Below are 27,997 nucleotides of genomic sequence, written 5' to 3'. Positions count from 1 at the left end.
TTTCAGGATCTTCTATTGGGAGACGCTTCTAAAGCTAAAGCAAAGTTTAACTGGGCACCCAAAGTGACATTTTTAGAGCTAGTGAAAGATATGATGGACTCCGATTTGGATTTAATGAGAAAGAATCCTATGGCTTGAACATGTACATATTTTATTTTTACATTCCTTTACTTGTTTTTCTTTTCTATGTTTATTCTTATATATATATTTAATACAGACTTACAATAAAGGTCTTTAAATAAAAAATGTAGTTTGATTGAGTACTTACTGCAAACGGAATGAAGATAAATATTAAAACAACAAAAATTCACAGATAGGAGAAACAAGAGAAGAAGTTCATATAGAAATATTGAAAGATAAAAATAGAACAATTTAAAACTTTTACAAACTGAGGAGTAATAATAGAAGGAACAGAATATCTAGAAGCAGAAATCAATAGCAGAGTAGACTGCTAAATGCTACACCTGTATCATACAATGAACAAAACATTTATACAGGGTGTTGGTAAATAAGTATGAAAAACTTTAAGGGGTAATTCTACATGAAAAAATAATGGCAGTTTGCTCTATAAACGTATGTCCGCAAATGCTTTGTTTTCGAGATACAGGGTGTTGAAATTTTTATTTCAAACTGCCAATTTTTTTATTGCTCTAAGACCGGTTGAGATATGAAAGTTACATTTGGTGGGTTTTAAGAGGTAGTTATTTTGCATTTTTTGACAAACAAATAACAATTTTGTATTCATCATTGGCGCGCCTACGGGTAATGGTCTGAATTTTTTTTTAAAGAAAAAAATGGTACGCCACTGAGATATTTCAAATTAAAAATTATTTTTGTATTCCACGTTTAATTTATGAAAAATAACCTTTCTTGTATTTTTTTCATATGGTGCACCGTTTTTATGCGAAAAAATAAAACATCTTCGCGCGTATTTTTCATTTCTTAATACATTATCAATAACTCTCCAATTTAATAATACCAAAGTAGAACAATAACAGAAAATATTACTAAAAAGATTTTAACTAGGTGCAAAGCTACAACAAATGTTCAAAATTGCCTCCTTTAAAGGTGACAGAATAATTTTATATTCATCATTGGCGCCCGTACAGGTAATGATCTGAATTTTTTAAAGAAAAAAAAGTACGCCACTGAGATACGTCAAATTTAAAATCATTTTTGAAGTCCTCGTTCAATTTACGACAAAAAAATCATTCTTGTCTGTTTTTCATATGCGGTGCCGTTTTTATACAAAAAATAAAACATCTTAACGCTTACAAATTATTCGAGGTAGATTCATATGCATAGAAACTTATTTCAAATACTTTGTAAACGTTAAGATGTTTTATTTGCATAAAAACGACGCCTCATATGAAAAAAAGACAAGAACGTTTTTTTGTCGTAAATTGAACGAGGAATTCAAAAATGATTTTTAATTTGACATATCTCAGTGGCGTACTATTTTTTCTTTAAAAAATTTAGGCCATTACCCGTACGCGTGCCAGTGGTGAATATAAAATTACTCTGTCACCTTTAAAGGAGGTAATTTTGAACATTTGTTGTAGCCTTGCACATAGTTAAAATCTTTTTAGAAATATTTTCTTCTTTTTTATCAAAATAGCTTCTTTATCATAAATTAAACGTGGAATACAACAATAATTTTTAATTTGAAATATCTCATTGACATACTATTTTTTTCTTTAAAAAAATGCGCAATAGCGACCTCTTAAAACCACCAAATTTAATTTTCCTAGCTCAAACGGTCTTAGAGCAATAAAAAAAGTTCGCAGTTTGAAATAAAAATGCCAACACCCTGTTGGTAACGAGGCATTTGCAGACATACGTTTATATAGGAAACTGTCATTATTTTTTCATGTAGAATTACCCCTTAAAGTTTTTCATACTTATTTACCAATACCCTGTATACAGAAAAGAAATATTATGGAGTACAGAAATAAACATTTCTAGACTTGTTCTGACTTTGGCAGTGAATCATGTGTACTAACACAAAGACAAGAGAGCAAGATACAGTCTATAGAAATGGAGTTTTTAAGAGTTAAAGGTGTTCTCTTCATAAAACCATCATATGACCAATAACATATTGTGTAGAAACGTGGATCATGAGTGAACAGACAATAAACCTTATTAATACTTTTGAAAGAAAGATATTAAGGGGATGGGTACGTATTTTCGGCTGCAATGCTATTCAAACGGAAATTCATTTTTTACGAATCCTGAGAAAACTAATAAGTTATTAAGTATTTTTGTAAAATTTAAACACAGAATGAAAGATTATGTTATTAGCGAGGGCCGAAAGTCCCTGAAAATTCTATAATGATTATTTTAATAAGTTACAGGGGTGAAAAACTAAGAGAAAATTTAGTGTGATTTTTAATTTCAAATATCTCATTCAAAATAGAACTTTTTATTTATTCTAAGGGACTTTCGGCCCTCGGTAATAATTTGGTCTTTCATTCTGCGTTTAAATTTTTCAAAAATATTTATTGGGTTTTTCAGGATTCATACCAGTATGAATTTTCTACACGTAATTTGCTGTGTAAAGATAGAAAAAGTAGGGATAGGCGTAAAATATTTGCGAATTATGTACTGATGGCCTTAAGGAGGATACTGCGACCCATTTGCCACAATGGTATATGAAGAATAAGGTTCAACCACGAGTTATACCAATATTACAGAGAACCCTCTATAGCAAATTATGCAAAAATACAAAGATTGTGCTGGGCAGGTCACCTTATAAGACAGAACGCTTAGTGGGACGTCGGCCAGTAGGAAGATCAAGGAAGAGGTGAATAGACGAAATGAGAACCGATGCTAAAGAGATATTGAGGGTGGACAACTGGAAGAGAGCAGCCGGAGACAGAGAGACTTGGAGGCGGATGCTGGGGGAGGCCAGGACCATAGGAGCTGTACCTCCATAGGAAAGAGAGAGAAAGGTGTACCCAAAATGGCTATAATAAGGAACGAACTGAAAATACGATCAACATTGGAGTTTATAGAACAGAGACAGCGGAGTTGGTGGGGATATTTACACAGAATAAAAGATACCATACCAATGAGAAGGTTATGGGAAACAAATGGCTTAATTTAAGATAAATTAAAAGCATTGGGTATTAAACATTTAATACAGAAACAAATATAGATATAAAAGCAGTACAATATCAGTTATACTGTTCTAAATTAACAAATACATAAATAATTTAATATATTAAAAACATTCTAAACGCGTCATGAGATTTTCAATGAATATTCTAATACTGACTATTACAAGAGAATGGAAGTACCAAATCAACATTTATGCTATCCTTTGTTGGCATTCATAGCTAATTTGAAAGCATTTGTCAAATTACAAGCTTGCAAATCCATACCTCCATCGTTACATTTACTAAAATGCTTACAAATTGCAATACACTGTTAACATTTAAACTAAAGAAGAAATACTAGTTGGATTTTACTTAACTACGTTATATATTTGAATGAAAATGATTATTATACTTCAAGACTTTTTAATTAATTATACTGTTGTCTCCTTCTGGCTCTTTGTTTATCAAATCGAAGTTCCATTTCTTCTAATACTTTGGGAGTATACCGAACTACAAGTTTCACAGACCCATGGGCTTGTTTTAATAGTTCTACAGCCTTCTCGTGGTTTTCACCATCTACCGACTGAAATAAAAATTTAAATAATTATATATTATAGGTATAAGTAAGTTTTTATGGTCTACAAAAGAAAATATGGGAGGCCAACACTGGCAATACTCTAGTAAACACATGTTTTATTCAGCTCCGTTTAAAGTTTGAATACTTTGTGTGTATCTAACCTTGCTAATTATCAAGACCACCTAATTAGTCGAACCTGTATAAAAGTAGGTCCGGCTTTAAAATTTTGCAAATCGACCCATGCAGCGAAGACTATTGTAACTCAATTTTGGTTGAACTGAGATAATCGCTTTTGAAAATTTTTCGCAGAAGAGATCGCTCTAAGAAATGACGATATCTTTGGAAGAAATACGCCTTACAACCTGAAATTTCTGGTATATTATATGTAAAGGGTTTTAAAGGGTTTCACAGTTCAAACATAACAAAAAACACATTTTTTTTTTGCTAAATTTTGTACACTTACTATAGTTTTCGTCAAAGAAATTAAGGAAAAAAACATACTTACTCTATACTTAGTAACAGTAAATGACGTTACTTCGGAAGAAATACGTCTTACAAATTTAAATTTCTGTTATATTAAATATATAAAGGGTTTTAAGGGATTTCACAGATCAAACATAACAAAAAATAGGGTTTTTGCTAAATTTTGTTTTTTTTAGACTTACTATAGTTTTCGTCGAAACAGTTAACGAAAAATACTACTTATTCTAGACTAGACTTAATAGTAACAGATTTATTGACGCAAATCAGTACCATTTAAAAAATTATAATATAACACATTTCTATAGTTAATCGGAATAACTAAAATTAGAATCTTACTAGAGAAAACTATAGTAAGTCAAACAGTTTGACTCAAACTTGCAATACCTTCCGCTGTTTCTTGCAACGAAGACTACAGTAACTCAACTTACTATGGTTTTCGCCTGCAGGAGTGTGGGTCAGTAAACTTACTATATACATGCAAATGCTTTACTGGTTGCCTTAAAATTCATACCTGATTTACCATACTTTTCTACCAAATAAAGCTTAAAAAGAAGAATAATACCAGAATAGTAAGTCAAATATAACGTTTTTTGAGTTACTATAGTCTTCGTTGCATGTGTCGAAATGAAAAATTTTTCGAATCAATAATATTATAAAAAATAATGATGACTTCAACCAACAACGATAACACCAACAAACCCTATAGCTATTCAACTGCTCTTACGCAACAACAACCTACCGCTTTCCCTTTGAAAGAACAAGCTCTTGTTTCTAATTCCTTAAATGGTATTAAAATAGAAGAATACCTCTTAGCCATTGGAAAAATTATACGATCAAAGATTGATTATGGTTCAATAGTTTACGCTTCTGCCAAGAAGACATTACTTGCTCAGCTTGAAACTATACAGAATACAGCATTAAGAATAGCCACTGGAGCTTTTCGTACTAGCCCTGTTGAAAGTTTACAATGTTTAACTGGTGAACCACCTTTGAAATTTAGGAGAATATATCTATCGTTAGCTTATGCATCAAGCATTCAATCAATAAAATCACATCCCTCTCTTCATAATACAATTGGTGACCGTTTTAAAGATATTTATATTAAACAAACTCGAACAGACCCACCATTCTATGAGAGAATTCGAAGGTATCTATCCTCGTATAGTGTTCAGTTTCCCAAATTCTTTGATAAGTCAACTACGGCTGAATTTCCATCATGGACATTACCCCCTTTACAATGTGATCTAACTCTCACCAAATATAATAAGTTCGAAACTACTCGCAAAATAATAAACCAAGAGTCACTTAACAAACTTTCATGCTTTTCCGATTATTATCACGTCTATACAGATGCATCCAAAACCAGTGATGGTGTAGGATCAGCAATTGTCACTCCAAATTCCATATTGCAATTTAAACTATCATCTACTAGCAGTATTCTGTCTGGAGAATTGTTTTCGATTCTACAAGCATTAATTCATGTAAACAACCTTAACATCTCAAAAACTCTGATAATTACTGATTCTCTCAGTGCATTACATTCAATAAAACAGCTCTATACCAGTAATCCTATTGTTCAGCTAATACAACATCAATTACACCTTATAAACCAAGCAAAACAGCAAATTCACTTCTTTTGGGTTCCATCACATACTGGTTTGGAAGGCAACGAAAAAGTGGATCATTATGCCGGTGAAGCAATACACAGTGCATCTTCAATAACAGTGAATACAGTGTCAGTGACCGATTTTAAAACGTTCGTGAAACAGAAAGTGCTAAGTGAATGGGGAAATAAATGGCAACAATCAAAATCATTTCTACAGACTATTAAACGTACAACACATTCATGGTGTGAGATAAACATCGACCGCCGATTGTTTGCTAAAATAACTCGTTTGCATATAGGACACAGCAGACTAACTCATGGTCATATTATATCTAAATCAAATCACACTATATGAGATTATTGTAACTGTAATATTATATCCATACCACATATTTTGGTAGATTGTCCTAAATTTATTAATGAAAGAAACAAACATTCAATACCTGTAAATTAATATAAAAGATGTTTTAGGAGATAATTGTAATCCGAAAAACCTTTTCAATTATCTAAAGGATATTGGCCTTTTAAACCAACTGTGAAGAAGTTTAATTTTTTTTTATATTATATATGTCTAGTACTAAGATACGGAGAAGTTATATACTTTAGTTATTAGTTAAAAAAAATATTGTACTCCAAACCTACCCACTTAATTGTAATATTAATTGTACAAATCCTGATTGTATGTTCAAATGTAATTAACTGTATATTATGTTCTCCCGCTAATAACTCTTAGTAGTTGATGCGGTTAATAAAGAAAAAAAAAAAGAAAATATGGCAATTTATAACAGGTCAAAAAATTGAGGTAAAGAAACTAACAGAACCAAAACATATAGAAAAGGATACATGGATTGTCTATCTAAAAAAGCTCTATGCAGAGGAAGAACAAATGACGCTAGAACAGGAAACACCAGAAATTACCACAAATGAAGAAGTTAATATAAATACACAGGAAGATTGAAAAGCTGCAGGTAAAGACAGAACACCACATGAATTAATGAAATATTCTGGAGCAGCAATGACAGAATAATAAAATTAACAATATTATAAAATACTGGTAGAATGGAGCATGAGCAAACTATTTCTATTACAGTCGAACCTGCTTATTGGAATAGCCTTCGTAACAAGCAAAAGTATTCCTATAACCAGGATATTCTAATAACCGATTATTGGTGGCTCGTAAAAATGTTTCGAGACCTCAACTTCCTATTCCTTAAACCACGATATTACTATAATTAGTATTCTAATAAGCGGGTTCGACTGTATTCAAAATAAGAGATGAAAAACAGCCAGAAAGCTAAAAGGGTCTAAACTTATTAAATACTTTACAAAAACTAATGAATCAAAGGATAAGTTTAACAGATGAAAAATAATGTTTTCATACTGGAAAATTGGGTATAGATAAAATATTCGTCACAAAGCAAATTACTGAGAAGTCACTAAGGCAGTGGTTCCCAACCTTTTATGTCTGGCGACCCACCTTCTGATGTTTTTTCATATTCGCGACCCATCCCTCACCCATGCTGATACGCTATTCTGTACTATGTATGTCTCTCAGCTACTGTAAGAGCAAAGCCGGGACCCACCTGAAATCTGCCCGCGACCCATGATACAATAACTGAAGATATGACATGGAGTCAGTGGGCGGGGCCTACGTAGCCACGTCACTCTGTGAGTAGAACAGCACTAAATTCAGTGTGGTCATATAGTAAACAGTGTTTATTTTTTTGTTTAAGGTGAATTTTACTTATAATTTGTTAAACTTTTATTAAAAATGAGGTGTGCCGTGTTTGGTTGTAATGTGGACAATCAATCACAAGGTTTCGATACGAATATCAAGTTTTTTAGTTTCCCAAAAGACAAAAAAGTGCGATGTGTGTGAAAACAATTATGTAAACGTAAAAGTGCAGACAATTTTAACATTAACAACGCTCGTATCTGTTCAACACATTGTAACAGCGACGATTATGAACACAACCTGAAACACGAGCTTCTTGGATTTTCTCCTAAAAATTTTCAATGCCTAAAAAAGCTATTCCATCCTAAAATTTAGCCAAAGCGGGAAAAGGCAAAGTGGATTCTGGTAGAGAGCAACTAACTATTTTTAATGGGAAATAAGCCACAATTTTACTAAAAAATGATTTTATTAACATTTCGACGTCCAAATCGAATGCCGTTGTCAAAATACAAAAAATATTAATGAAATTAACAAAAATGTTGTTGCGTAGTAAAAAATTCTAATATTTATATCGGCAATTCAGACATATTTTAAAGTAGAAGACTAAAATGATATTGCCGATTGTTCATTCGATTACATGAAATCAACCCCAACTCAAGAATATCCGTCACAAAAAAACATCATAGCATGTGATCTCTCTGAAAAATACAACCACATGCAACGGTGACAGTAAAATTCTCGCGTTAGAGAGTCCATAGTAAATCACGAGGGAAAACCAGGAAAAAACCTCGTGATACCATCCCGACATCGTCAGTATTAGGTCTTGCTTTAGTTTACTCTCAAAACTAATACCAGATTCTAATATAATACTTACGATAATAACAGTAAGACCTCATACTTACGATGTCATGATAGTATTGAGGTTTTTTCCTGGTTTTCACTCGTGATTTACTATGGAATCTCTAATGCGAGAATTTTACTGTCACCGTTGCATGTGGTCATGTGGTTGTATTTTTAAAGACAGATCACATGCTTTGATTTTTTTTGTGACGGATATTCTTGAGTTGGGGTTGATTTCATGTAATTGAATGAACAATCGGCAATATCATTTTAAAGGCTTCTACTTTAAAATGTATAATATATGTCTGAATTGTCGATATAAATGAGTCAGATTAAATAAATTATTAGAATAATTTTTTACTAAGCAACAACATTTTTGTTTAATTCATTAATATTTTTTGTATTTTGAGAATGGCATCCAATTTGGACGTCGAAACGTTAATAAAATCTTTTTCTGGTAAAATTGTGGCTTATTTCCCATTAAAAATAGTTAATTACAAAAATGCCACAAGAAAATAGCTTCAGAACAACAGTAGAGAGCAACGCTGTGTATTATACAGTATAATATATACCTAATTACATCACGACTTAATTCTATTATTTAAGCTGGTTAACTCACAAATCGACTGCCCAGATATGTTAGCCAAAATTAATTTCGCAGTTCCCAACCGCCAGACAAGACAATTGGTTTCATTTTCTGTACCAATGCATAGAACAAATTATGCTCATTATTCGTTCGTATCTCGAAGCCAAAGAATTGCAAATCAATTTCAGGAACTCGACTTTTCCTCAAGCTTAAATAGATTCAAGGCCGTATTGTCAAATATCACTTGACGACGGTTATTATCAGTTATTATCAGATGTAGGTACCTACTTTTTATGTTTATTATTTATATTATTTGTCTGTGTACTTTAATGTTTAATTGTCTTGTAATTTTTAGCTTATAAATGTTTTATTTTGTTTTAAACCTTTAACATGTTAATTGTATTTTTTTAAATTATCGTACTTGTTTTAAAATTGTACTTATTTTGTAAAATGGGTTCGCCTGTAAATAAATAAATAAATAATGAGACGTATCTTGTCTAATAATAAAAAATCATGTTTGTAATTGATTTCTATTATTAGATTATGTTCTCAATAATTATATTTAATCATACTAAACAAAACAGCACTTCTCGAAAATTTCACAACTTAAAAGCTAAAATCCCCAAATCATAATGGCAATGCATTCGAAATGTAGAGGATCTACTCACAACGTGACGTCATGCGTGACCTGAACGAAATTAGGAACACTGCGTGTCGTATCTTGGGTTATTGTATCATGCCCGTGAGCCACTGGTTGGGAATCGCTGCACTAAGGTATAATAGATCAGGATTTCTGTGTCTGCTTGACTTATGGCAGTAGATGTATCGGACAACTGAGGAAAATATTGGAGTGACATTCTTCCATAGAAGTATAAATCTTACAATTAATAAGAATGAATAAGCTTATAAAGGGGAAGAAGTATAAGTAACTTACCACTCCATTGACACTTAAAAGTTGGTCACCTCTCTTCAATCCTCCATGTCTATCTGCTACACCTCCAGGAATAATTCTCGATATATAAATTGGCGAATTTTGCTCTTTGCCTCCCATAACGTTAAAACCTAACCCTTCGTCAGTTTTTGGCAGTTCCACGACTCTGGGATGAGCGTGCCCTTCACTGGCTGCGAAAGCTGCAACAGTGGCTTTCGCTGTGGCCGAAGCCCTCACATCTTGAGACCCTTGTATGTCTACAGTTTCGTATACATGTTCGTAAACTTCACGCACGGCGTTCAGAAAGTCGCTCTGAAGAACTTTTTGAAGAGCTGCCAGCTTTGTAGCAGGAACTTCGCCACTTTTTTGGAGTTTTTCAAGAAGTTCAATCGATCTTTTTATGTCTACAATAACATACAGTTTGAAAGTTATTCTTTTGATAATATAACTTCAACTTACCTCTTGATAGAGTTAAAGGTTCTCCAATTTGAGCCATATCTCTAAAAATATTTTATTATTATTAAGAATTAAGTTAAAAGCTGCCAAATTACAATAATACAATTACGAGGACGAGGGTGTTAAAAAGATGTAAAATAAATAAACAGTTGACTGACTGATCATGACTGACACTGTCAACTTGACAATTGACATGTTATATATCATGACAGAAGTCTTCGGATCCTGGCCGGATAGCCCTGGCAGCTAAGGCCATTCAAATAAAGAGAAGAAGAAGACAGAAGTCCAGAACATTGAAATTTGGCAACAGTAAATAGAGGTCCGAAAAACCGTGTTTAATTTTGTTGGTGCTATTCCAAACATATTTCCAGGCGTTCCAAAATATTTGATAAAGCAAGAAGATGGTGGCTAAAGGAACAGTCCCATAAAAATGAGAGAATAATTAATTCATAAATAGCCAGCAACAGAAGCAAGTTATGGCCAATGGCTTCAAGTTATGTGATAATGATAATGGATTTTTGTAAAAGTTAAAGGCCCCGTCTCACCATCAAATAATTGACAGTTATTTGATCAAACTTGACAGTCAAACTTGACTAGTGACACAAACTATACATACTAACTGTCACTTTGTGTCACTAACTGTCAAGTTTGATCAAATAACTGTCAATTATTTGATGGTGAGACGGGGCCTTAAGTTATTGAAGTTATACTTCTTTAGGCGCGATTGAGATTGAGGGTGAATTTATATTGATCTGCGCACATGCGCACACCGACAGTATGGTATTAGTCGTTATACGGTCTCTGATTGGGTGTTGAAATGATCTGTCAATAATAAATAATTGTTCAATATGAAGGTAAACAAATGTATAATATATTAGTTTTATTGTTGTGAGGACAGAAACAAAAAAGTTTATAATTGTAGTGACTTTTAAATAGTTATTAAAGCAACAGGCACGTAATAATTGTAAATGTATCATAGGTACCTACCTATTTGAACCTACCAAAATACAAGGTATGTAATACTTTTATTTACATAATTTGATTACCATCAAAATTTCTGTCAATATTCACCTAATATATTGTTTTCTTACTCTATGTTTTGTTATATTTTTTCAATTCTAAATCATTTCAATTCAAAATCAAAATAATTTGATTATTCAAAAATGTCAAAAGTTTAATCCGTTTAGTTAGTCGATCTTTGCACATAGTGACACATTGTCTCCGTGGCGAAGCGTTTAATGCGAGTGAACCCCAATACCAACCGCGTTGATAGGTTGGTTCGAATCCCAATAGAAACTTTTATTTTTTTATTTTTTTTATACATTTTATGATTGAAGTATATTCATTATATAATTTTATTTTCAGAAAATACGTATTTAGTTAAAAATTTTTCCGACAATTAATGTTCAGAAATCATTTGTGGCATTTTGAATGTGTTTGTGTGTGTTTTATTCTTTTATTATTTTAATTTTTGGCACTGTTTTATTAAAAATGTTTGAGAAGTAGTAAGTATAAATTAGTTTAATATTTAAATAAAATATAAATAAAAAGTATATTAATTTCGTTTATAATCATATAATCATATAGAAGGAATAGAAGTATAACTTCTTAACGTGCGTACAAGGTACACACACACACACACACACACACACACACACACACATTCTTTTTTTTATTAATGGAATTTTACTGTGTTTACTCTGACAAAATGGAAGTTTACTGTTCAAATTACTACAACAAAACAAACAATAATAAGTTGTTTTCTATTCTATGTTACATCCATCGTTCATTAATACATATGGCAAACACTAATTTCTAAAGACTGAAATAAAATTTTCAAAATGTAAATATCATCAGTTAATATTAAGTAATTAAAATTGTTAAATAATATTTAATCAGAATAAATATAACATTTATTTTAAAGATATATGTTCATGTAACCAATTTCAAACTGAAGTTCTTTTTAAATTAATGTTACCTACTTTAGCTAATGTTTTGATTAATAATTCTAAACTAATAACTGTGTCTATTAGTTAAGTAAAATAAATATTTTGTGTTAATTTAATCAAATAAAACACTTTTAAATTGTATTTTCTTCGCCACAGAACACAGAACCACTATAATATTAGCAATTTAGGAACAAATAGGCCCTCTATTAACCAGCTCGTCAGTGTTGCCACATCTAAGACAAGTTATTCAAATGTCAAAGACGGCCATGATTTTGTCAAAAATGTATGTCAATGTCAACTTCAGATTAAAAAACGAACACAGGAACTTCATTTTTGTTTATATTTTTATTGTTTAGTGTTTAGTCACTAATCTGAATTATTGTGAAAAAATCTTGAAACTAATTTATGTAAAATGCCTGAATTGTTAAGATATTCCAAACCGACAAATCTTAGCGATTTTGTGATCATAATACCGTGTGTTTCTGTTGGAAATGTTCCACAGTTAGCAGTAGACCTCCTCATCAAAACCTACAATTTAGAAAAAGTAGCTTCTGTATGGCATTCCTCGATTGTTCCTACAGTCGGTGCTGATCCTTATAATTGCAGTTCTTCAGAAATATGTACAGCGTGTGAATTATATTCAAATGAAGACTTGAAAATTGCTTGTTTTCAACTGAGATCAACCATTGAAACCAAAACAGCAAGAAAGTTTTTCGAAGATGTTTACAATAGTTTAAAAGAATTGAAAATTAAAAAAGTTGTAGTTTTATCCAGCGCTTTTGATTATGAATTGCACAATATAAAGCAGGAAAGATTTTACTTTTTGGGAAAAAGTCAAACTAATCTATCAAATATACCGAATATGAAAGAATTGGAAAAAGGTGATAATAATAAGTACTCAGTGAATGGAGCAGGTTTTGCTATTAATTTATACTCTGTCTTATCTAGAAGTTTGGACTGTCTTTTACTAGGAAAGTATATCAGTGAGGGTGACAATAGACCTGATGCTCAATCGTTGCTTGAAAAAGTGTTGTATGTGACTGATTTGCAACGAATATCAAAGAATGTAGTATATCCTAGTTCTTGGGATTATGTTTTCGGCGCTCCACCTCCTATTGGAATATATTAAATTGTAATTGTTACATTGAAATAATAAATATTTTATATTCTTACCATTTTTTAATTCGTTACTTCTCTTCCGTTATCAGTAAAATGTATGTTGTAAGTATTATTACAAAAATTATTAGGACGATGCTAAAAATGAATAATGATATTAAAAATTATGTACAGAACTTCCTAGTCTTGATGTATTGTAGCAAGCCAAACAACCCTACTAAATAAGCTGCTGGTATTTGAAAAGAAGATTCTGAGAATGATATTTGGCCCTCAAAGAGATGAATTGACAGGAAAGTGGAGAGGGCACAGTAATGCTGAGTTGGTGATTCTGTATGGTACTGAGAAGATCAGTAGGCCATCCCAGAAAAAGATGGAAGGATGATCTTGAAGCTGATTTATCTAGGATTGGGATACAACAATGGGAAAAGGAAGTGCAAGATAGTAGAAGATGAGGGGGGCTATAGTGGATGCAGTGAAGACTCACCCCCAAGTTGTAAAACCAGTCAAGTAGAAGAAACAACCCTACTAGATGAGTCCTTGAGTCACAGTCTGTGAGAAGATGTAATTCAAAGCTTAGATTGAGGGATGGTGTAGACTAAGATGCTAGAAAAATAGCAGCAAATTGGCAATGGATTGGGCTGATTGGCGAAATAAACTTAAGAAGGTTGAGGCTCTACTATAGGGCTGTTGCATCATCAATGATGATACAGTGTAGCTGTTTAACTGAAACACAGTCGAACCTGCTTATTAGGATGTCCCAGTTTAAGGAATAGAATTTTGAGGTATGAAACATTTCTACTAGTCACCAATGATCGGTTATTAGAATATCCCCATTATAGCAATACTTTTGCTTGGCACGAAAGCTATTCCAATAAAGTGGGTTCAACTGTCCTAGGACTGTTATAACATTATGGATACAGCCGTGGGATGACAGTGTTACAAATATAGAACTATACCCTGTTTTTAAACCAGGAGGAGTAAACTCAAGACAGATTCACATCCAATAATGTCAATAGAAAAATCACAAAATACATCTTTTTTGAAAAAAAAAATGAATAACCATTTTCAATTTTGTTGCAAAACAAAAATACGGCCGAACCATATTCTAGTCCAATCAGAGAGTGCAGCAAGCACCTCTACCAGTTTCGAAACTTATTAGTCTCTCATCAGGAGGCACATATGCTGCTCTCTCTGATCAAACCAAAACAAACCCCAGCATGCAGTCCTGGATTGCAACGAACCAAATGGCATAGATACCCTAGCAGCAACTGCTAGCAAAAAGACGAAGTTTTCACTCTAATGGCATATTTAAACAACATAATGCTATTCTACATCCCACCAGAATGAAAACAATGGGAACCTTCTTTGGTTACACCACCGAGGCTTCTACAATTTGCAAGCCATATGGATGCTGAGACTAAGGAAGATGAGGGAATTCTACAATTTACAATTCACGTCCCATCTGCTCAGCGCGGTAAACTTCCAACGAGAATGGTTCCCTTCCTACTCCAATCAGAGTAAATGTAAATCAAAAATGAATAACCATTTTCAATTTCGTTGCAAAACGAAAATACAGCCGAACCTTATTCTAGTCCAATCAGAGAGTGCAAGCTTGCTGTATTTTCGTTTTGCAACGAAATTGAAAATGGTTATTCATTTTTGATTTACATTTACTCAGATTGGAGTAGAAAGGGAGCCATTCTCGTTGGAACTTTACCGCGCTGAGCAGATGGGACGTGAATTGTAAATTGTAGAATTCCCTCATCTTCCTTAGTCTCAGCATCCCTGTGGCTTGCAAATTGTAGAAGCCTCGGAGGTGTAACCAGAGAAGGTTCCCATTGTTTTCATTCTGGTGGGATGTAGAATAGCATTATGTTGTTTTATATGCCATTAGAGTGAAAACTTAGTCTTTTTACATCTTTTTTGGTTGATCATGTTGGTCTTCTACAGACTGCTGAATTTAAATAATCTAGGGATGTTCAACAAAAATAAAGATACAAATATCCGGGTTGACAAGCTGTTAGGAAATAGATTCTTCTTCCTCCTTTAAGCCTCCTTTAGTTTCTTGGCCTCCACCTCTTAGGTACTTGGCCAGTTCTCGTATTTAGACTGCAATTTGAAGGGAATCCTCTTTTCAAAGGGTCTGGATTCTGGATTTTTCCATATTCCCTTTAATGTAATATGATTGTCAAATAACTATTTTATATTTTAATTTGAAATATTGTTAAAAATTGATTGATCTTTCTTAAGGTTTGGTCATTAATATTAAATAGAAGATTTTGTATAGGAAATAGATCTTAATATATTCAGACAGAGATTTTATGAAATCTAATGGCATTTGGAAGAAGTATTATAACAACTATTTTTTTTGTAAAGTTAATACTTCTTACTTGCATTGAAAGTTGAAGAAAAATAATCAAAACTGCTTAAAAAAATTAAATTTGTACTAAAATTTAGGTACTTACATTAAAAGAATGATGAAGATGATTCTAAATCTAGCATTATATTCATCAGCGTGCATTTGATTTTTAAATTTAATTTTGACATCACATATTTATTAAATAATTCTGACATTTATGTTAAGCATGTTAAGACGTTTTGACAAAGTTGAGTTGATGAAACAGATGACATGATGTCCATAGAAAAAAGTGTTGTGTGATGATGTCAAAGGCAGTAAAATAATAATATGATATATTTCCCTAGGACGACGTTATTTTTAAAAATAAAACCCTAAGGCCTATTAAATTTAAATAAATAGTTAAATACTATCAAGTTGTTCTGAAGCTATTTTCCTTGTGACATTTTTATAATTAACTATATTTATTGGGAAATAGGCCACAATTAAATTGAAAAAATAATTTTATTAACGTTATTTCGACGCCCAATACGGATGTCATTGTCAAAATACAAAATATTACTAAATTAAACAAAAATATGTCGTTGCTTAATAAAAAATTCTTCTAATAATTTATTTAATCTGACTCATTTATATCGACAATTCAGACATATATAAGTACATTTTAAAGTTGGAGACTTTAAAATGATATTGCCAATATTTATCAGTTGCGTTCCTGGGACAACTTTACTGAAAGATAGTTCATTCGATTAAGTACATGAAATCAACCCAACTCAAGATGAATATCCGTCATAAAAAATCACAGCATGACGTGTGACTGCTGTCTTTAAAAAGACATCCAAATGCAAGGTGACAGTAAAATTCTCGTGTTAGAGTTTCCATAGGTGATTCACTATTTACTAGGGGATATTATCACATGGGGAGAAACCTTGTACCCTGTAAATGTACCCCTACCATATATTGGATCTTAACCCAAGTAGCAATTTGTCGACGCGACAACGTTCTCTACCGCGTGGCAACGTTTTGTTACAACGTTGTTATTGCCTAGAAGACGACCCTATTCTGCACTAATTTGGTGGACGATTTTTGAGTTGTCTTGACGTTGCCTAGGCAACCTCCTATGAAGCAACATCGTTTCGTAAGCGTTGCATAAGACAACTGAAGCGACTATAAAAAGAACCTGCGCGTGCAATGGTTGCTCAAGGAGTCAGACTAGTTATGTTTTATACCTATATTTTTAACACCTGTATGGTGAATGCGAAAACCAAAAAGGTAACTATTTTGACATCGTATTAGGTATTTAAATTTATATAAATACATAAAGGACATAACAAAATTACCTGATCTGAAATGTATAAACGCATCTCAGATTACCGTCAAATATGGATATTTCACCTTTAAAAAACACACGCGCTACTTTTTTACGACATTTTTGACAAAAAATATGCAAATTTAAAAAAATCAAATTTTAATATAAAAGTCAAAATTTATGTTAAAGATGTTCTGTATAAATTTAATGTATTGATGGTGCTTTTAAAGGTATCAGAAAATGCCTGCATTTTTTATATTCTGTGTTTTCATTTTCTTTACATCCCAAAAATCTCAAGTAAAACCAAAATGGTGCATTAAACAATATTACCAATATTACTAAAAAAATACCTTATTACCAACCCTAGACCGATAAGACAACTTAGAAGTCCAATCGCCAACCAAACCCGGCCGCGCTGACTATCCCAACCATTTTAGAACGCACCCTCTTATTGGGTGACAGAGAGGTCATGTGACCAGTGTCAAAAGTGTAGCATTCTCCTTAACAGCGTTGCCACATTTAGGAGATTTCTACTTTTTTGTTAGATTTTTGATATTTTTTAAAATATTCTAGTAGGTAATATTTTTTAGTAGATTTTTGGTATATTTCAACATTTTGTTATGACTAAAATAAAATTTGCTTTTTAATAGTATTTACCCCATTTCTAAATTAATTTTCACACATTTGGTTACAATTTCCCAATCCGAAAATAAGACCGAAAATAAGATTCAGGACGTAGATGATGAATATTACAGAGAAATGAAACTGGATTTTTGTGTAACAAACTTGCAGATTTCAAGTAACAGTGCAAGCAGTATTTCAGGTGTTATTGAAGAGTTCTGGCATTCGGTGAGCCTATTAGAAGCTAACGATGGAAAACTAAAATATCTAAACATATGTAACTTTGCAAAACACAGAATATTGTGTTCACGTGTTTCTAATGTTAAATGTGAAACAATTGTTTGAAGAATTTGATCCAGACATGCAGCTGTTAAAATTAGTGGATGAGAAAATATTCTAGTTGTTAAATGTACCTATTCATTTTTTTCGAATCATGAGTAAACTATAATAAGTATTTTTGAAAAATTTAAACGCAGAATGAAAGACTGCATTATTTAGAAAAACCAAAACGTTTCTTTTGAATGAGATATTTGGAATTAAAATGACACTACATTTTGTCTTTTTTTACATTTTGTCTTTTTTTCACCCCTGTAACTTATTAAAATAAACATTATAGAAGTTTTCAGGGACTTTCGGTCCTCGGAATAACTTAATCTTTCTTTCTGCGTTTAAATTTTTCAAAATACTTATTAGTTTTCTCAGGATTCGCAAAAAATGAAAACATTTAAAATACATTGAACATTTTAACGGGCGACATTTTGCGCCTATCCCCTTAAGTTAGCTGTTGTTTTTATTATCAAAAATCCCAAATATATCCCAAAAATCCTTAAGTATATTTTAGTTTTTGATTTAGTAGATTTTAGCTAAAAAATGGTAATTACCAGTTGTTGTTTTGGAATAATTAGGTTTCCAATTTTTTGGAATTCCTCTTGGGACAGTTAAGACGGGTATGCAGATTACTGTATAAGTATACTGTATTTACATGGCCTAAAAAGAATCTACTGATTTTGTGAAAGCAAAACTACTGAAAGAGTAAAAACTGACCTGGCAACCCCGTCTAGCAAAGCTGATACAAAGATTGAAAGATTAAGGTTATCAAATCTACTGATAAAACAGTGGACAATGGAATGGAAACCAGCTATTAAAAAAACAAACAAACAGGTTGTTAAATAAATCGAAAATTTCCAGCAAAATAAAACATATAAGAAAAAAATAAGGTTATAAAGTAAATTCTTTTTCTCCTTCTGAAGTTGCCGCAAAGGTGTCACACACCTAGAACAACACCTAGGGTCGTGAGTCGTGACAGACAACTTCAGAGTCGGCCAGAAAACCCAAATCGGCCAGGGCGTAAATTAGTTTAGCATTATAACGTTTTTAAGTCGTTGCGATTGTTGAAAAAACTGAACTGTGATATGTAGTTGTCACAATGGTAATAAATTAGTTGCCCGTATAACTAAAGGTATTACTTAAAGTTGTAACATCGTAATGTCAGTCGGGATAGGGGACGTTGGCCGAAACAACTGAAAATGCTCTCGGGCAACATTATATACAGTGCATTTGTTTGTACTGACAACCAATGTGTCGAAAAATTGCTACTTGGGAATATACAGGGGGATCCGAGAACAAAAATCTATCCTAAAAAGAAAAACTCGAAATCGTCAGATTAAGATAAGGTAAAAGTTAAGTACAGTATTTCTCATGATCATCTTTCACTGCGTCACAGTTTTTCGATTTCTTTTTAACGCATTAAATTGTATGTGACAGAAAAAAAGGCACGTCGGTGATTACATTTCGTCGGTGACATTTTTATAACATTTATTCTAGTTATTCTAGTTGTCGATACATATGGCGCCATAATAAAAAAATAATTTTTTTTTTAATTAGATACCTAATAACCCTTAAGTACTAACATCTTAAATCAATGGCGCAAACACTAACTAACCGCCTGACAGACGGGTTTCACATTTTACTGGTTATTTTTCTTTTGTTAAATATTATAATGCAAAAAAATATTTCGATGACTTACTGAAAGTATTACTTATCTAAAAAACACAGTAATTGATCTAGTTTTTCTGTATTTATTAAACTACAAAACATTATAACAAGAATGGAAGGATTGTTTGTGTGACTTTTTATTCCTGAAAAAAAGTGGGATAAAAATGAAACAAATTAAAGAATTTTGATAAAAATTTACAATCGAGTTAAACAAAGAGTAAAGGCCGCGTCCCACCATCAAATAATTTGATCAAACTTGACAGTTAGTGACACAAAGTGACAGTTAGTGACGTGACATCCTGAGTGTTCATTGTGGATAAATAATGAAAAATTTTAATTTTAAATAAAGTACAAACAAGTTAGACAACACAATACAAAAAATTTGATCAAACTAGACTGATAGTGAGAGCACAGATTTTTAGAATTTCAAAAAAACTGCAATTGTGACGTCACTTTGACGTACTTCCGCAGTTTGCTCAAACTGTTTGATCAAATTATTTGATGGTGAGACGCGGCCTTAATAAACATGAAAATAAAAAAAAATTTAAAAAATATTAAAACAAAAAAAAAACTGACAGGCACTAAAATTTGTACAGTGTAGCAATGGTAGTCAATGCGGCAACATTTTCATCACAAATTGATCCCACTTCGCTTACGTCGTCTTCTACCTCATCAAGTCATTTCAAAAGAGTTTCCTCATAGTCTTTATCCCCTTATTTGAACTTTTTGACGAACTGGGGCACATTATGTTAAATGACGAACTGGGCACAAACACTAACACCTCGTCTATTAGACGGAAATCACACTTTGAGTCTAAATATCTTTCGAATAACAACCTGCAGCAAATTGCTGAATTCAATACTAGTAAATAACAACCCAACTTGAAAAGTCATAAACGGATGACCTTCAAATTTTTCTAGGAAGGGAAATATCCCACTTTCAACAAACGATGCCGTCTGAGAGACGGTGTATTAGTACTTAAGGGATAATATTACAAATATAATCTGTATAATTTATAAGACTATACAAATCAAAGAAAATACCATTTTATAAATGCAAGACAAGAAACACTTTTGATTTGTTTTTATTCCAAATTGAAAATAAAATGTGACAATGTCAGATTTAACTAAAATGTCATATTAGAATAAATGTCATAAATGTGTATTATCACGGACTATTACCCTTTTTCCTATCATTTGTTACGCACTGAAAAATGATCATGAGAAATATACTTAATTGTACATGCAGAACAGTGTATATTTAAAAAATCTGACGGTTTGAGCAGGGCGTAAGGAAATGGATGAGTTACAAAGTTTCACAAGAAAAAAGCGAATAGGTATTTCGAGAAATAAACACCATATGATACAAATAACATGTTATTTATAGTATCATGTTAAACACGATCCCCACGGAGAGGGGTGGGGTAAATTTAAAATTTTAAATAGGAACCCCGTGAAATAAACTATTTAGATCGAAAAACTGCAAAATATACGAATTTAATATTTTGTATAATATAATATATTTTAATATTAAATATTTAATACTTTAATAGTTTGCATCAAATCTTTAGACGTTAATTTGACTGACTTTTCTTCAATGCAAATGAATGAAAATTTGCAGACATATATGCATTCGCGGGAACAATATACGAATAGTCAATAGAAAAATTTTTATGTTTATTAATTGTTTAAATAAAAAAAAACGATTTTAATGGAAAATGTTTAAATTCTCTTGTTTCTACAATGTAAAAACTTGAAACTTTTACGGATTGAAGCTAATGATATGAACTATATATAGGTAATTTCAATTTTTACCTTAATTGTTTACATTATGCTTCATAAATAAACAATAAAGTTTCAAATTTTGAACGCTCATATATTTGTTTACATATAAATCGGCGTTTATTCGTGTTAAATTTCAATGCGATACGAAACAAAACTTCAACCAAAACTCGAATTCATTGTGTTTTTATCGTAGTCTTAGAAAAACCACCGGTAGAGACGTTTTGTGCTACAATTAACATTAGAATTCGTTTTGGCGTAGGTATTAATTAATTAAACACTTTTCTTTAGTTCAATCGTTTGGGTCAAATCTTTGATCTTTGGACGTTAATTTGACTGTCTTTTCTTCAATGCAAATGACTAAAAATTTGCAGACATATACATTCGCGGGAACAATACACAAATACATAGTCAATAATTTTTTTTTGTTTATTAATTGTTTATAAAAAAACGATTTTAACGGAAAATACTTAAATTCTCTTGTTTTTACAATGAAGAAACTTGAAACTTTTACAGATTGTAGCTAATTATATGAACTATAAGTACATAATTTCATTTTTTACGTTAATTATTTACGTTACCCATATAGCACACAACGTCCGATGGACGTCCATATAACGTACATTTAAAGTCCAAACGTCCATGGACCAAAAACTGGACGTACTATGTACGTCCATTACGCGACTTCCATTGGACGTTTGATTTCAACGTACATTGGACATCCATTTGTGGTCCATGGAGATTTTACACAAAACGCGACTATTATTATCAGTAATTATATATAGCTTCTTGTTTTAATCAAATCAATATTATTAGTAGAATACAAGAAGCTTCTAATAAATGTAGTCACATATTTTTTCATCATCGAATTAAAACACTGAACCACTAAAATTATTTTAATTAAACCTATTTAGATGATGATAAAACGATGGTAAACTTTTTCAGAATAACGGAGCTACATTGCGCATCGGTAATTATAGAACTTACAATAATTAGACACTACCAATTTAAATCTTAAATGTGCATTTTGTAACTGTTAAACTTCCCGCCAAACTAAATGAGAATATTCTTGACAACGTTGTCGCTCTTCACGCTATCGGTCGTAAAAGGTAGTATTAGGCAGGTACTTTTAGGGGATTATCGCTGTTAATTGTTGTGGAATACTGAAGGAGAATTTATTTATGATAATTCACAGAATGGCAAACCCGCTTGCAATATACAACCGTACTGACTCTCAAGTTTTAAGAAATAATGTTTGGAAGGAAACAGAACACTCAGAACAGAACAGAAATAAACCTCTTTTAATGTGCATGCTTCATAGGGCGCCATTATCTGAATTTTGTCTTTATTAAGTTATTACATACAATATAATACTTCCTGTGATATCTTTGTGTTTGCTGTTCATCGTGCAAGTGCAGTCGTGCATTAATGAAGTTCCTATAATAAAGTATATCTACATAATAAAGTTATAATAAAGAGAAATAAAAAGGTATTTTGTGTAATATTTTAAAGTATAAGTTTAGTATTATAGGAACTATTTCCTATACCTAAATGCTTTTTGCTATGTATGTACAGTAGACTCCCGTAAGTTCGGCCACCTTGGGACCGGACCCTAGGCCGAACTTAAAAGTGGCCGAACTAACCGATGCTTATCTAAAAAATGCCCATTTATTGTTTGTATGGATCTAGCAAAAACAAAACACTTGTACATTAAGTAAAAGACAACACAGAGGAATACTCTGACATATATTTAACATAATATATGAAAAGATAGGCCGTTACAAAAATACTATAAAATAATACTTACAGAACTCTAGGCCCAATAAAATTTAAAAATATTTTTGCACATTGGTGGTTTGGCTTCTTAAACACTTAAAAAAAGTTAGTAATTTTTTTCTGAATTTTCTTTTCTAATGATTTTTGATGTGCAAAGTGTGTGACTAATGCTCAGAGAGCCGGCCGGACTAAGCGGAGACCGAACTAACCGAGGCCGAGCTTACGGGAGTCTACTGTATTCAAAAAATTATGGACACTAGATTGCTTTCTGAAAAGTGCCCTACAAAAATGTCCATAAGACGTACATTGAATGTACATCAGATGTACATTGAATGTACACCGAAAGCTTCAACAACGTACACTGTACGTTTGTAGCGGACGTTCTATGGACGTCCAATTTTGTGAACTCTGGACGTTCGTTGGACATCCATCGGATGTCCATTGTACCTTAGCGGGACGTCCATTGGACGTTCCAATGTACACAGATGTACGTCCATTGGATGTCCATATAACGTACTTGTGCTATCTGGGTATGCTTCATAAATAAACAATAAAGTTTTTAATTTTTTGCCGATTCCGACTACTTTTCATGTTTGTACATCATATATGCTTTATACATATTTTAATAAACATGACGATATATTTTAATGCTGTTTGAAAAGTGTATTAAGACTAAAAAGTAAAAAATAAAAAAATATGAAAAAAATATTTTTAAATTACGCTTTTCTTTAGTTTCGAGTTACTAATATTAAACATAATATTATAAAAAAATTAACCAAAAAGCAAAAAATAAAAAAATTGAAAAATCTAACACATTCGTTAAAGAAAAGAGTTGTGCGAAAACCGTTTATTCGATGAAGACGCGCCACGCTTTTCTTTAACGAATGTTAGATAGATTTTTTCAATTTTTTGCTTTTTAGTTGATTTTTTTTAATACGTTTAATATTAGTCACTCATCGTAACCATGCTCGTAACTCATAACTAAATAAAAGCGTTTCTTAAAGCGTCAAAATATATTTTTAATATTTTTTTATTGAAAATCTATCGAATGACACCAAACACGACCCCCACACGGACTTTGGGTGAGGTTTACTTTAAAATCTTAAACAGGAGCCCCCATTTTTTTTATTGCAGATTGGATTAGGGGAAGGTGGGGGAATACCGCGCACTTAAGCGGAAAAGGTGATTACGAGCAACTAAAACTGACTTTGAAAATAAAATTTGCATTGGCCTGCTGTTGGGTATATATGGTATCTGCCAAAAATTGGCTATGCTCAATTTCGTTCTATTCAACAGTTTAAAATAATAATATTTTTTCTATTGGCTCCGTGCGTCTCCCTTCTACTTACAGTCACGTGACACGCTGTCAGATTTTGTCAGGACGTTTTGAGTCTTATGGGATTATTTTGTTAAACTTGAATATTTTATTTTGTAGTGATAATAACCGAATACAATTGTTAGAATTCATTAGTTATTAATTTATAATGTAATTTATAGTGCAACAAAATATTTTCTTTTTCGTTAATAAATATTTATTGACATAAACTGCGATAGTGAGGTTATGTATACAAAATCAAACTGATAATCAATATTGGAAAGTGAAGAATTTATATCACATAAGTGCGTTTATATTTTCTGTTTATATTAATACATAATATCAGTAGCGTGACACGGCATTTTTTTTAAATGTCTCATTGGAACATACACAAAGCGTCCTGATAAAAAAGTGCATTTGCGCGATATTCCCCACCCCGTGGGGTAATTTCGCGCACAGAGTGGGGTAATATCGCGCGTTAAAAATTATGATAGATTCTATGATATTTATATTTTTTTTTGTCACATACAATTTAATATGCGTTAGAAAGAAATCGAAAAACTGGGACGCACTGAAAGATGTCTATGAGAAAAATAATTTAAAGAATAAATAATATATTTAAATCAGAATATTTATAACATTTATTTTAACATGACATTTTAGTTAAATCTGATAGTTGTCAAATTTTATTTGCAATTGGGCATAAAAACAACAATTGTCTTTATTGCATTTATAAAATGGTATTTTCTTTGATTTGTATACTCTTATAAATTGTACAGATTATATTCGTAGATATATATATATATATATATATATATATATATATATATATATATATATATATATATATATATATATATATATATATATATATATATATATATATATATATCTAGAACAGACCTTATATAATTAGTAAATAATTCTTTTTCTATTATAGCGCCATCTATCGACAACTAGAATAATCACCGAACCATAGAGGTATATATTAACATAGAGGGAGCCTACCTTCCGCGCTTCCTGACGACAAGATCTCATGGACTGGTTTGCTGCATCTCTTTCTAACACATTGTATCGAAAATCTATGATGACATTCAGTGTGAATATAGGCACGGAAGAGGAGGATAACTTTAGCAGCTTTACTATGCGTAAGAGTGAAACAACACTAATCCAAATAAAAAAGATGGTGTCGTCACTTCGCTCTGAATGATACTCTCTCTATGCTAATATGTAACTCTATGCACCGAACTAGAATAATTACCAAAGTAATCACCGACGTGCCTTTTTCTCTGTCATATATAATTTAATGCGTTAGAAATAAATCGAAAAACTGTGACGCACTGAAAAATGCTCATGAGAAAAAGCAGATAACATTTATTTTAAAGAAATATATGTTCATGTATTCAATCTCAAACTCAAGGCCCCGTCTCACCATCAAATAATTGACAGTTATTTGATCAAACTTGACAGTTAGTGACACAAACTATACATACTAACTGTCACTTTGTGTCACTAACTGTCAAGTTTGATCAAATAACTGTCAATTATTTGATGGTGAGACGCGGCCTTGAAGTTTCTTTTTAAATTAATGTTAGGTTAGCTATTTTGATTAATAATTCTAAATTAATTTTGTTTACTAATGACTACGTCTACTATTTAAGTAAAATAAATATTTTGTGTTAATTTAATCAAATAAAACACTTTAAAATTGTATATTCCTCGCTACAGAACCACTATTATATTTATAAATAGGCCCTCTATTAAACCAGTTCGTCAGTATTGCCACATCTAAGACGACAAGTTGTTCCAAGACGGCCACGATTTTGTCAAAAATATGTCAATGTCAACCACATGCCACATGTCAACTTCAACTTCAGATTAAAAGTATAAAAGTGAACACACGAACTTCATTTTCTATTCACTTCATTTTTCATTTTTGTTTATATTTTTATTGTTATTTATTGTTTAGTCATAGTCCACAGATCACTTAACTCTCTATAAGGGGTATTTCTAAAAGAAACTAATATGAGTGATAATACGAGTGATCACACACCTCCGAGTGCTACTGCTGGTGCTGCCGGTAATACTATATTATTATATATACCACAGTCCGGTAATACTATATTATTTATCTATGGCTGCACCGACTGCGACACCAACTGAGGCTAGGCTAGAAGAACTCTTGACTAGGCGTGGTGGGGTTGACCCTGATGACGAGCTTAGAAGAGCCTTGGAGGCCGTCTTGGCAGCAAGGGAAAGAGAAGGTACAACTAGGGGTCGTAGAGGTGCCCGTGCCGCCCGCCCCCAAAGAGTGGTGCCTGCTTTTTCATCGTCTTCCTCTTCATCAGGAGGGGTATGTTTCTCCACAGCCGACCCCGGAAAGCGACGGCGAGGAGGAGAGAGCTGAACCTGCCCCTCACGGGGACACCCATTTACAGTATACTACCCAGTTTGAATGTTTTTTTAAATAAATATTGTAAAAAGTATTTTACTCTTTTTCAAAAAATTAATAAAATACGGTATATTTACAGATAAACTACAGTTGTATAGGGGATTGTTCATTTCTTGGTAAAAAAAACCAATTTCGGTTGTGTCAATTTCTTATGCGATGTCACAATCTCAAGTGGGCGGAGCCAGGCATGCGCATAAAAGTGTCCCAGAGTGAGGCCTTTTCTACTACTAAATATAAGAGGAGGTAGGTGATCTGTGGTTTGGTCACTATTATGAATCTGAATTATTGTGAAAAAATCTTAAAACTAATTTACCTAAAATGCCTTCGGTATTAAGATATTCCAAACCGACAAATCTTAGCGATTTTGTGATAATAATACCATGTGTTTCTGTTGGAAATGTTCCACAGTTAGAGGTAGATCTTCTCATCAAAACTTACAATTGAGAAAAAGTAGCTTCAGTGTGGCATTCCTAGATTGTTCCTACAGGAGCTGATCCTTACAATACCAGTTCCTCAGAAATATGTACAGCTTGCGAATTATATTCAAATGAAGATTTGAAAATTGCTTGTTTTCAATTAAGATCAACCATTGAACCCAAAACAGCAAGAAAGTTTTTCGAAGACGTTTACAACAGTTTAAAAGAACTAAAAGTTAAAAAAGCTATAGTTTTATCCAGTGCTTTCGATTATGAATTGCACAATATAAAGCAGGAAAGATTCTACTTTTTGGGAAAAAGTCAAATGAATCTATCAAATATACCGAATATGAATGAATTGGAAAAAGGTGATAATAATAAGTACTCAGTGAATGGAGCAGGTTTTGCTATTAATTTATACTCTGTCTTATCTAGAAGTTTGAACTGTTTTTTACTAGGAAAGTATATCAGTGAGGGTGACAATAGACCTGATGCTCAATCGTTGCTTGAAAAAGTGTTGTATGTGACCAATTTGCAACGAATATCAAAGAATGTAGTATATCCTAGTTCTTGGGATTATGTTTTCGGCGCTCCACCTCCTATTGGAATATATTAAATTGTAATTGTTACATTGAAATAGTAAATATTTTATATTCTTA

At 32.0% G+C, this 27,997-nt stretch overlaps 3 protein-coding genes across 4 annotated transcripts in view; 2 read left to right on the top strand and 1 right to left on the bottom strand.

Annotated features, from left to right (window-relative positions):
* The window catches only part of LOC114325250 (GDP-mannose 4,6 dehydratase), a 29,350-nt gene extending 29,112 nt beyond the window's left edge, over positions 1-238 (top strand). The window contains exon 5 of the mRNA XM_028273256.2: positions 7-238. Coding sequence (XP_028129057.1) covers positions 7-138 — 132 coding nt within the window. The 3' untranslated portion in view covers positions 139-238. The remainder of the gene's footprint in view (positions 1-6) is intronic.
* On the bottom strand, positions 148-15,904 carry LOC114325249 (protein lin-7 homolog C). 2 transcript variants are annotated; one of them, XM_028273255.2, is made up of 5 exons: positions 15,783-15,904; positions 13,375-13,455; positions 10,256-10,296; positions 9,800-10,200; positions 148-3,681 (listed from the first exon to the last, which is right to left on the bottom strand). In XM_028273255.2, exons 3-5 carry the CDS (start codon positions 10,290-10,292, stop codon positions 3,526-3,528), a joined length of 594 nt encoding a protein of 197 aa, XP_028129056.1. In that variant the 5' UTR covers positions 10,293-10,296; positions 13,375-13,455; positions 15,783-15,904; the 3' UTR covers positions 148-3,525. The 2 variants fall into 2 exon arrangements, with proteins under 2 accessions (XP_028129056.1, XP_050512576.1); XM_050656619.1 differs by lacking the exons at positions 13,375-13,455; positions 15,783-15,904 and adding an exon at positions 10,348-10,365.
* Positions 12,506-27,997, top strand: LOC114325247 (proteasome assembly chaperone 2). The gene is made up of 2 exons (XM_028273253.2): positions 12,506-13,202; positions 27,827-27,997. Exons 1-2 carry the CDS (start codon positions 12,614-12,616, stop codon positions 27,952-27,954), a joined length of 717 nt encoding a protein of 238 aa, XP_028129054.2. The 5' UTR covers positions 12,506-12,613; the 3' UTR covers positions 27,955-27,997.

Source organism: Diabrotica virgifera, chromosome 7 (assembly GCF_917563875.1).
Source record: "Diabrotica virgifera virgifera chromosome 7, PGI_DIABVI_V3a".
Lineage (NCBI taxonomy): Eukaryota > Metazoa > Arthropoda > Insecta > Coleoptera > Chrysomelidae > Diabrotica > Diabrotica virgifera.
This window is presented reverse-complemented; position numbering and strand designations above follow the sequence as displayed.